Genomic DNA, 12,014 nt, shown 5'->3' on the forward strand with positions numbered 1-12,014 from the left:
TGGTAGATAACATCATTATTCCAACATTTGACATTTACCAAATAATTGTGCAATCCCAAATGCATATCAAATCATTTTTTTAATTTTTTTTTATTATTTTAATATAGATCATAGTTACATTAATACGTACATTTTTTTGCAAAATATAATATTTAGGTACATATTTGGTCATGTATACCTTATCAGAAAAGAGGAGCTCTTGTGCCTGATAAGGGAGCCACGATTCTTACTTCAGTGATTCAATGTTATGTGTAAAATATAAATATAATATATCCATATATTTTTTTAATATAAGTTTTTTTTGAAAAAAAGTTTGATTTTATTGATTTGTTCTTGTTGGTTCGTAATACAGCGCAATTCGGAAGGGAGATTATTGTAGTTTTTTATGGCTTGGTAAATATAATGGTTTTGCATTTGAGTTGTTTTAAAGATTGGCGTAATAAATTGATTTCCATTTCTCATCAGTTTGTAAAATTCTTGATATTCTGTGTTATTTTTTTCTTTACACATTTTTATAATTGAAGTTTGCTTAAATATATCATCAATATTTGGTACTGGAAACATTTTAAAAAGCAATTTTGTTGGGAAAGTTTTTTTTAAGTATTACCTTTACAATAATTTTTTGCGAGACTTTTACTGAGTTTAGGTTGTTTTTATAAGATCCTCCCCAACCTATGATTCCGTAAATAAGCAGGGAGTGGACAAGAGCATAATATACATTTTTTAGTATTTTCACATTTAAAATATTTCTTAACCTAACAAATATATATATACATTTCCTTATTCTCTTTACTAACTCCGTAATATGGCTTTTCCATTTCAAATTTTCATCGATGATCACACCAAGATATTTAATTTCAGAAGAAGAGTTGATTACAGTACAAATAGGATTAAGTAGTTTACAGTTGACATTGTCACAATTTTCATCATGGATTATGATATTTACTTTGTGTTTAGGTATTTTTTGTAGTGAAAATAATACATATGTTGTTTTTTTGGCATTAAGTGTGAGTAGGTTATTATCAAACCATGATTTTAAGATATTAATACATTCATTTGCAAGTTTGTTAACTAGTTCCCATGTTTGACCTTATTATCATATTAAACATAAACACAATGTACCCACGGGAATATCTCGTTTCGAAAGATTTTTGACAGAATCGATTCATAATTCGATGACGTTTCAAAATGATTGTCTCGGACTGTGTGATGATTTTTGACAGAATCGATTACTTGTTCGATGACGTTTTTCAAAACGATCAAAAATAAACCACTCTCGACTGTGTGATGATTTTTGACAGAATCGATTACTTGTTCGATGACGTTTTTCAAAACGATCAAAAATAAACCACTCTCGACTGTGTGATGATTTTTGACAGAATCGATTTGTCCATGACAATGTATCGAAATATTTCGATTGTCAAAAAGATCCTGTAATGGCTGTTTTACATTCCACTTTTTTTCCTCCAGTTTGTCTAATCGGGATGAAAAAAGGGACGTGTTTTAAGATGGTGAACTTTTTTTGACGTCTGCCACACCTGTCATTGTTTTACGTAACTGTATTACGAAAAAATGTTAAATGTATTTTCAGTTTTATATTCAAAATATTAGTAAAAAGACTACAATCTGATTATTATTATCTGTCTGATTTTTTAGTATTATTACGCCAACGTCTGGACGGTTTCGGCACTCTGATTGGTCGAATTCAAATAATATGTTTCGGGTAAATTCCGCGTAGCGTTCGCTCAAAATTTCACGAATTCGTTCCTTGAAAATGTCAATTCCTCCTTTACCGGCCGCTGGAATAGTTTCCCTATTGGCTGACAGAGCGCACCTCTGGCGGCATAATAGCGAATAATTTCATTTGAAATAATCCATATGTAGGCACTGCCAACCCAATAAAAAAACATGAAACACAATTGGAAGCTTGAAACGCTTCGTTGATTGTAAGTAAATTATTAGCCAACAAATTTCTAATCTGAAATGTACTTATATGTATAATAAAGTGATAGGTTAGGTTAGGTTAGGTTGGGTTATTATAGGTTATCTGTTGTTAGTATCACTTAAACTGCCGACTAAACTGACTTAAACTGTTAACTTAGTCAACTAAGTGCCGCGTTTTTAACTGCAAGTATCTATTTATTATTCTTTGCGAGGGTGTATTACCTTTAGGTATTGTATATTTCGCCTATATGTTTAATGATTGACATTTTGTTTCTGCCATCTCTCATTGTTTTACGTAGTCACGTAGTTGAACATGTTGTATTTGATTTATTTTATGTTCAAACTATTAATAAAAAAGTTTACGTATTAACTACAACATGTATTTATTACCGTGAATTACTGTTAGATTTTGTAAATTTTGCGTGCATGTTTGATGATTTGACATTCAGTTTTGAGAAAATAATACATGAGAACTTTACATTAGTTAACGCATAGAATAAAGAATGTCTACGAGTTAACTTGATATTGTTACATACTTTTTGATTAATAAATAGAAACAGGGTGAGTGGTTTATTTATTTTAAGTGCACCTTTACAGTTATACATAACCAATAATAAATATGCATTTTATTTTATTTTATCAAGTAATAATCGCGATTTTGAACTGTTGAATATTTAATTGTAAAATATCTATTTCAGGAAACAAGTAATTTAGTGACAGAATCATTTTTTCCGAGCGGCATTACTAATGGTAAGTTAGTTCTGCATTTTGGAACGACAAAGGTTCTGTGTCTGCGCGCTCTTGTGTAATTGTCGGGGATATAAAACTATTTTTTTTCTATTATATCGGGAATACAGATGTGACCGTTTAGAAGTTTATATGCTGTTGTCAGCAAAGGAGTTTTCCTTCTATCGGCGAGGCTATTAATACCCAGCATGCCGGACAAAAAGGCTAATGGAAACAGGGTTGTGAGAGCTGTCGCTTTGGTAGTTCCACCTCATATATTATACGAATATCGTACCGATCAAGATATGATGGATCAGGTAGGCAATTTTGCCAAGGCATATGTACCTTGAGAAATCATTATCACAAAGGTTCAAAGACGAACGTGTAGACAAAAACATAGATTGGGTAATGCATAAATAAACCATTCCGGGTAATGACAAAGCACGCGTCAAAGCTCGCAAATGACATTCACAGATGATTTCATGGTTGTGATCTGTAGTTATGTTCAAGGTGCTGCCATTTTTTGGCGATTTAGTACCGTCTCAAAATATTATTTCTTCTCTAATGGCAACAGGAAATCGTTTGTGGATCGGTATGAAAAAAAGTATGGTGTAAAGTAGTCATAAATCATCGATTGTGCCCATAGAACAAATAAAGACCTCTTTTTCGTACAAAAGTTTTATACATATAATCTTAAAATCTCTATGGTATGCCAGAGACAATTTTTTAGAGTTGACAGTCCACATTTTGATTTTGGCAGTTGTTATTTTCTGACTTTTTCTTCTGCTGATCGTATTTGCATTTAGGTTATTTCTCGATTAAAAGACACCGCTTGTTATGCACGACCAGTATAATTAATGTTAAGCGTCACACACATATAAGTACAATGCATAATGTAAAAAGATCGATAAGTGTTATATCAAAGTTATCTCGTAAGTCGTCCTTAACCTCTGGTGCTTATGAATTGACGTCAATAAGTTCTAAAGGGCAGTCCGGTGCCCTCCTTACGTGTAATAATACTCAAAGAACAGTCAGGAATCTCAATTATGGGCAGCTTTATCCCTTTCGTAACTTAAATACCCTTTCATTTTGTAAAACTAGTGCTGTAATAGATTACCGATTTCCTCTTGGTGCAAGGTTATTTAGTTCAAAGAAAGATGATACGGATAAAGAAAGTGATGGCGAAGATCCGCCTGGTAAAGAAGAGCCTGTCATTAACCAAACCCACCTCCCAGCTACTGTAGCTGTACCAGAAGTATGGCCGCAGTTGCCCGTTATTGCCATCAGTAGGAATCCAGTATTTCCTAGGTTTATTAAATTAGTGGAGGTAAGTCATAATTTATAACAGTACAATATAATGACTATATATTTTCGTCAGAAGTGGAATATAGAAAAGTAACTATGATGCAATCATTTTTCTTGAAGTGAAATTTGCACAAAAATATCTTTGTTGAGAGTCTAAAGAAACCTTTAAAATGTTTTTACGTCAATTAATATGATTTCGTACTTTTATAAACTTATTCACCCAGTTCAGACTTAATTTTTTTTGTACATTAACTCCACATAGGAGGCCCTGAGAAAAATATTTTCTCTTTGGGCCTATATCATCTCTGGGGATGCTGTGTGGAGGGTCTTTTAGAGGAGAGGAAGGAGTTAACCTGGGTCTTGATGAGACCCATGTTGTAGGAGGGAGGAAATACAAAGGCTGGCAAATGATTCCTCAGTCGAGATGTTGAATTCAAGAATGAGTCGTAGAAGCGACCCATTCTCATGTGACCAATGCCAACCGTGTAGAAATGTTGCGCGCGTTTGGCATGTTTCCAGATTATCGACCGGTGCCGAAGGGATCAATGACGCTAGTTCCTCGAAGCATCTTCCATTGTAATACTGGTAGAACAAGAAGAGCATACCTACCTGACCCCTATTAAGATAGGGGAATCTATGAAACGGACCTCCTGTTTCTGTACAAGTCAAGGGTTTTTTTTAGGGAATTTTGGGTCTCTGGACCAGAGGTGGCTGCCAAATTCAACAGTAGGGCCCACTTGCGATTTGTACAGGGTCAGCAGTTGTATACTATTAAAGTATCTGCGGGTCCTTTACAGTACACCCAACTTCTGTCAGGCTGGCCTGACTCTGACTTTGATGGAACCTCCGTTCCTGGGATAGTCACTTAGGATGGGTTGTTTCTGAGAACTTTATGAATTCATCAAATTTCAACATTCATTTTCAGGTTCTGTGAAAGTCCTATTCAATTTCTGTTATTATATCATAGGCAGTTGCTTGACAGAACTGAAATAATAACAGAACTTGAAAACATCTTTCACAGAACCCGAAAATGAATGTTGAAATTTGATGAATTGTTCAAATTCTCTGAAACAATCCATCCTTACACCAAGCATATCAATGGAAGGCATGTTGGGAAAATTTCCTTCCCTTGAAGGAGTCTAGATTGTCATTTCGATCCCTCTTAGACGTAATCAGACATGATTGGGTCTTTGAAACTTCAAATTCGACTAGGTTATTCTCACCCCAATAGGTAACCGTCCATTCTCTGCTTCAAAGACCTCAGAGCTGTTGGAGTTTGTGTATCCTTTGTCAAATAAAACGCTATCATGGACTGTACTGTCATCCGCGTTATAGTGAATTGGTTCACACGACAAAAGGTCATTGGTGTGCAACATAAACAAGTCGGAGACAGAAACTACCCCTGTACTATGCCAGCATTTATTGAGTGAGGAACAGGTGAAACTATCGGCAACCGTCTGAATCGGCCTTTCCCTCAAAAAGTCCGCAATCCATGTACACAAGGATGTGGGAAGTCCTCGGTGCCAAACCCGGTCAAAGGCTTCGGAAATGTCCATTGCAACCGTTTCTGGGGTCTCCGGGACTCTCCGTAACGTTCCAGGCACCGCCCCCAAACATGCGTCACATACGCGAGAATATCACAGCAGGAGCGGTGCTGCTGGAATCCGTATTGGTAGTCATTAATAATTTTTTTTCTTTTCGAGGTATGTGAGCAGTTTGTCGTTGATCACACCATCACCTTGAATAGAATAGATGTGATCGCTATGGGGTGGTAGTTGGCCGGGTTGGAGTGGTCACCCTTCTTTGGAATAGGATGAATGACCTCTTGTTTCCATCCAGAGCCAGACTTCAGGGACATTTTTAAAAGCTTCGTTAAAATTGGAGATATTTCTGCAGCTCACCTCTGCAATACCAGGACAGGTATTCCTTCAGGCCCGCTAGCTTTGCTAACAACGAGCCCTCGTAAGACCTGGATTACATCAAATCTGGAGTTTTCCACATTTAAAAGTCACACGCAGTTGACGTCAGCTTGGCTATAGAGACTTGCACCTCCTCTGGGTCTGAACTTACCTACGAGGGTGAAACCTGGGCAGTCCAGATATGAAGCTTTCGGCCCGGGCAGCTGTAACCGGTTGTAAAGAGTCTCTCTCAACCGGCATCTCCTAATCCAGCCCGCCACGCAGAAGGTGGGCCGACGCACCCGCTACCAAGACCCAGACAAACATTACTCCATGAACCCGGACACATATGGGGCAACTTGGGGTAACCTATGGCAGAGGTGTTGGTCATCCAATAAATGGTACCCATACCCGCTTACCAAATTTAAACAATAATAATACAATGCACCTAAATACATTTTGATTAGAATTACTGGTGGATATCCAGTACACTGTACATGGTTAATATGTACAAATTATTTTTAAAAACACTTTCAATCTGTTAAGTAACAACGAGAAACAAGTACCTATTTCAGTCACCAAAAATAATGCATTTTAATGTGGAGTTATTTCGTTAAAATTTAAATTGATTGTTCACTCGATGACCATTGCTATTGATGTGAAAGTTTTAAAGTTAATATTTTTCTTCCCTTATCTAACCTAATAACCTAAAATAGTTTCTCAGGTTCCTAGTTGGGGTTTGATTAAAAAAAATAAAAATCAAAACTAACCTAAAATAATATCATTATGTCAAAACGTGATGTGAAGAAAAGACATTGAATTATCAGAATTTTTTGTGAAATTTCTATTAAAATGCATTATTTTCCATTTCTGGTTACTGAAATAGTTGTTTCTGATTGTAATTTAAGTGATGTGATAAAATATACTTATTAAAAGTGTCCAGTGTATCTGGATATTTTCCCAATTACTAATCTGCTCTGGCTTCATATACATTAGTGTGGGCCGATTTTTTTTTCTTCAGAATTCCATTTGACGCTACTTATAAAAAGTTGTCTTTGTATCTAAAACATCAAAATAATATACTTTAAAAAAAATCAAAAAATATCTTAAGGCTCCACTTTGCCTTTAAAGTTGGAGAAAATATGCTAAAAATTAGTTTTTTTCAGTCTCATTATAAAGTATTCTGGATCAGTTTAATCATGTGCATTTATGAAATTTTCTTTAATAAAGTATATAGCTTTACTGTATATAACTAGAATCTATTATTTTTGTAGTAATACGACACAAAAAAGTTCCCGCCCGCAGTTCCTAGCCGCGCTTTACTCGCCGTTCTGTATTTGCCCTAGGCCTTAGTCGACCAACTGCTTTCGAAGGGAAAGGTCACGCATATTTTTTTGGTAGCAGTTTAAAAATGAGCAAAATTAATATTAGGCAGTTAACCACGTGCCCTATTATTGGTACTTTTAAGGTGCTTAAAGACAATGTGTTGCCCACGTACGAAGACGTATTGAAGTGTTGTGAGTGGGAGCGATCGGAGTGGAAATCGATCCATGGCCCCAAAGACCCTCCGTTACGTGATATTGTTTTGAAGGTAATTTCTAAGTATTTTAGAAATATGGGAAAAAGCTTCTTTGCCAACTATTTCGAAAGAAAGAATTGCGAAAATTATTAAGGTTTATCATCTTAAATATAAATTCCTGTTGAAGACAGAAAAGAACAAAAGAAATACAGTTTGTTTTAAAAAAAAAAGTATCTCAATTTAAGGAAACAAGCTCCCGACTGTTCGATATTTGTTCTTGTAAATGTAGATACAATTATTGTACTTGTTCGAAAGCAAGGAAAGTTTCCCTTAAAGAAAAACAGTTTTTGGAAGACCAAAGAGGTGAGGTTCATCGGCAGTGTTGATACACTGACTACGAAACAAATGGAAAAATCAATGAAGAGAAAAGATCTCACTAAAATAAAAGACCAGGTGTGTGAAGAAAAAGATTTTGTACACACTTCAACATCAAAATCATCTTCTCCGATCGCAAAATCAAGTAGGCTACTTAAGACTAATACCACTGCTTTTCCGATGACCAGCAAATCTCCATCTTTTACAGTTCTCTCCAAGATCTGTGACAGGTTCAGGATATCGGATCGAGCTGGTGCAGCAATCGCTTCTGCCGTCTTAAATGATTGCAACATAATAACGCAGGATAATACTAATAAAGTAATAGATAAAAATAGACTGAGTCGCGCACATCTGCGTACCAGATCTATACTCATGAAATCAAAGACTTGGGATAAAGTAAGTGGATTATTTTTTGATGGTCCAAAGGGCAAGACTTTGGTTAATATAAAAAAAGGACAAATATTATAAAAGCACGGTACTTGAAGAACACATATCATTAATCGTGGAACCAGGATCTCATTTCTTGACCCATATTACCCCTAGGTCAGGCACTGCCCTTAATATAACCAAAGCAATTATAGAATACTTTGCTTGTCAAAACATTTCACTTGACCATTTAAAAGCAATTGGTAGTGACGGTACAAATGTTAACACGGGAACAACTGGTGGTGTGATTCGAACGATGGAGAGACACTTAAATCGTCCAGTACAGTGGCTGATCTGTCTTTTTCATTGCAACGAGCTGCTTCTACGCCATTGGATTATTAAGTTGGATGGCACAACTACTGGACCTCGTGCTTTTTCCGGCCCCGTAGGTTCGGCTCTTCATAATTGTCATAATTTGCCGGTTCAATCTTTTTTAAATATTGATGTGGAGTACTCGACCGATGTCCTGCATGCTGATTTAAGCACTGATCAAAAATACTTGCTCGATATTTTCAAAACAGTTTCCAGCGGACGTTGTCATCCTGATATTGCCAGAAGAAACCCAGGAGTGATGTCACATGCACGATGGCTTACTACAGCGAGTCGTATCCTACGACTGTATATTGGATGCGCAACGCCATCAGAAAATCTGGTCATATTAACCACATTTATCATGAGGGTATATGTTCCCATGTGGTTTGATATAAAACTACATGGGTCGTGCAAAGATGGTGCGAGGAATATTTATAATATGATAGACTATTCGCGCTATCTTCCAGACGAATTAAAAGCCATCATTTATCCCCTAATACAGCGAAATGCTTACTACGCTCATCCGGAAAATTTACTCTTATCAATGATAACCGATGAATCGCCTATCATCAAAGAACTTGGCATAAGACTTTTGTTGAAAGCCAGAGAGTTTTCCCAGACAGAGCTCCGAACATTTAAAGTACCAACATTGAATTTTAATACACAATGCTATATTGATATGATATCTTGGCAAGATACGCCGATCACATATCCTCCCATTTTAGAAGGTGTAACAAAGCAAGACCTGGAGGATCTTAACCTAACTTCAGAAATCAGTTCCATTTTCATAAAATTTGAGAGATTCCCCTGTCACGCACAATCGGTAAAACGCTGTGTGAAGGTTGTAACTGAAACATCTTCGAAAGTGTGTGGCGAGAAGAACAGGGAAGCCCTTATTACTACCACCATAATCTCCAGAAAAAATATGCCAAAAATTGAAACTAAGCGTGATTTCATACCGGAATAATTGATTGCGTTTATTTCTATACCATATCTGTAATATTTATGAGTTAAATTCTTAATGTTGAAACAGCATTTAATACTACATAAATTGTTGTGAAAATTGTAATTATAACTCTTTCATTACCTTATCACTTGGGAATAATTCATAAAAATTGTATTCTAATCAATTTTCGATCGCAAAATGGAACCTAAAAATGATAATATTCAATGACTTTTTTTATTTTTTATTAACAATAAAGACCTAAGACAACTTTTTATCGGTAGCGCTTATTGAAATAAGTCAATTTTTTTTTCGCCATACAGTGGCGGCCCAGGCTAATATACATCCAGCGGTCAGACAGACGAAACCTGAACAAAGCAATCACCATTATCTGACTTAAGTTTTACTCTTACAGGTATCCAACCCGGTCCTCATCGACCTTCTACGCCGTAAAGTGAAACTGAACCAACCGTATGCAGGAATCTTCCTGAAGAAAAATGATGAGATGGAGGGTGACGTGGTGCACAGCCTGGATGACATTTACAACGTGGGCACCTTTGCACAGATCCACGAGATGCAGGACATGGGCGACAAGCTGCGGTTGGTGGTCATGGCTCATCGGAGGGTCAAGATCACCGGGCAGCTGAATGATGTGGTGGAGGAATTGCCGCCAGGTTAGAAATTACCTTTGCAATGTTTTATTTATCACTAGGAGAACCTGTGTTGAGGTGTTTGCATGCATTGGGAATGTGCTATTATGCCGTCATAAGTAAAAACACATCAACCTTGAGATACTCAAGGAGGATACTGTGGTTTATACAGTATAGTAATGCATATATTATAGGTTAATAGTTAATGGAAATGTGTAAATATTGAGATTTTGGTTGAGATATTTCACACTAACGTCACATAACCGACGATCAGTGCCATTTTGATTTCTTGACATTTGGATGGTCCCCGTTAAATGCCGATTCTTGCCATGTTTCAACTCTAAACTATTTGTGTCGGGTTTATCCTCCACGAAAAATTTGTACCCGTCGAATGCCACCGTGGCTGATAAGCGCAATCAAAACATACATTCTTTGCATGGATTTTTGCATTGTAAAAAACGATTGTAGCTTACTAAAATAAATCTTTTTCAAGTGCCAACAAAATAAATAATGATATAAAAGTTCTTGCTTTTCGTTTCGTAAAGAACAGCCATTTTAAAATAATAACAAAGTTACTACTCGCTCCCAATGCGCCCGCCTAAATAGCAGGTTTAGTTTGTGAGTGGTTTAGCGAAGCTGCTTATCCATTTGAATGATGGTTACGCATATTTAGGCCTCATCACTTTCAGTCCTTGAGCGATGGCTGCCTAAATTTAGGTAAACAATTTTTTCAAATTTTTTTTTAAGTTTCCACAAACAGCTCAGTTATAAAACCTACAAATATGGGATAAACGATGAAATATAGGTGGATTCAATGGCTTTCAACCACTGTAAGCAGTTATATGTTTCCATATATTCGGAGGTATGATTTTTTGAATGAGCACTGCCAAATCCAATATCAAATGCCTGAAAATCTCCATCGCTTAAGGCATTTGTTTTGTAAGTACCCTATCGCTCGAGTGGTTATGTAAATTACAATTTTTTTTAAATATACAAACACATTATCTGGTAGGATGGCACAATTTACAAGTTATTACGAAAATAGAATCATCTGGCAGCCGTGTGAAAATTGAGCGTCGGAACATGAAGGAGGTATTAGGGTGCTCGGTGTTCAAAAGGTCAATCAAATTGTGATCAGCTGTCAATTATAACGACCATGCTTTTATGCTTGTTAGATGAACACAATTGATCTACAACTGAAATCAGCGTTTAAAGGGGACCGTCCAAATGTCAATCGATATAATCCACTTTACTAAATTATTATCTTTAGTATAAATTTATACAGATTTTATACATATTATTTATAATGCCTGCTGAAATGTGGCCCAATTCCTTAGTTAACAAGTTCTGCTATATTTTCAATGACCATAAATTATATTACATGTCACTTTTCTAAAATTGGAAATTATTAATATAAAAATTTAATCATATTGTGACTATATTTTTTTTGTGGTGTACATTTTCATAATTCGGCGCTAATCCGATTGCGTTGGACGTCATCTAAATTGAGCAGTTGTGAAATTGAAGTTTCCACCATTTAAAGATTCCTTGAGCGTAACGGTAGACGAAACGGACGCTGATCGACGTCGCCGCAAGCACCGCAACCTGAAAAACACCAATCATACTGCTAAAATAGACACCAAGACCATCAGCACCGATTCCAAGGACAAAAAGAACTCACCCGTACTCATGGTGGAGGTGGAGAATGTCATTCATGATAAGTTCAGCCATTCCGAGGAAGTCAAAGCAATCACTCAAGAAGTAATCAAGACAATAAGAGACATCATTAGCCTTAACCCGCTGTACAGGTAAATATGTCTTACTTTGTTATACTTCCATGATATATATCTGTGGTCACCATGCTGCGGTCTTTTTAGATCCTGTTAGTCATTAACTAGGAAGATGAAAGCCTTAGA

General features: G+C 36.2%; 1 protein-coding gene across 2 annotated transcripts in view; it reads left to right on the forward strand.

Moving 5' to 3' along the window:
• Positions 1-3,397: 3,397 nt before the first annotated feature.
• The window catches only part of Lon (lon protease homolog, mitochondrial), a 40,261-nt gene continuing 31,644 nt past the window's right edge, over positions 3,398-12,014 (forward strand). The window contains exons 1-3 of one of the 2 annotated variants that reach the window (XM_089641714.1): positions 3,398-3,997; positions 9,864-10,122; positions 11,612-11,906. In XM_089641714.1, coding sequence (XP_089497840.1) covers positions 3,557-3,997; positions 9,864-10,122; positions 11,612-11,906 — 995 coding nt within the window. In that variant the 5' untranslated portion in view covers positions 3,398-3,556. The remainder of the gene's footprint in view (positions 3,998-9,863; positions 10,123-11,611; positions 11,907-12,014) is intronic. The other variant, XM_089641722.1, reaches the window with a different exon arrangement.

This window comes from Hesperophylax consimilis, chromosome 2, assembly GCF_061612785.1.
Source record: "Hesperophylax consimilis isolate HC1 chromosome 2, BYU_Hcon_1.0, whole genome shotgun sequence".
NCBI classification, from domain to species: domain Eukaryota; kingdom Metazoa; phylum Arthropoda; class Insecta; order Trichoptera; family Limnephilidae; genus Hesperophylax; species Hesperophylax consimilis.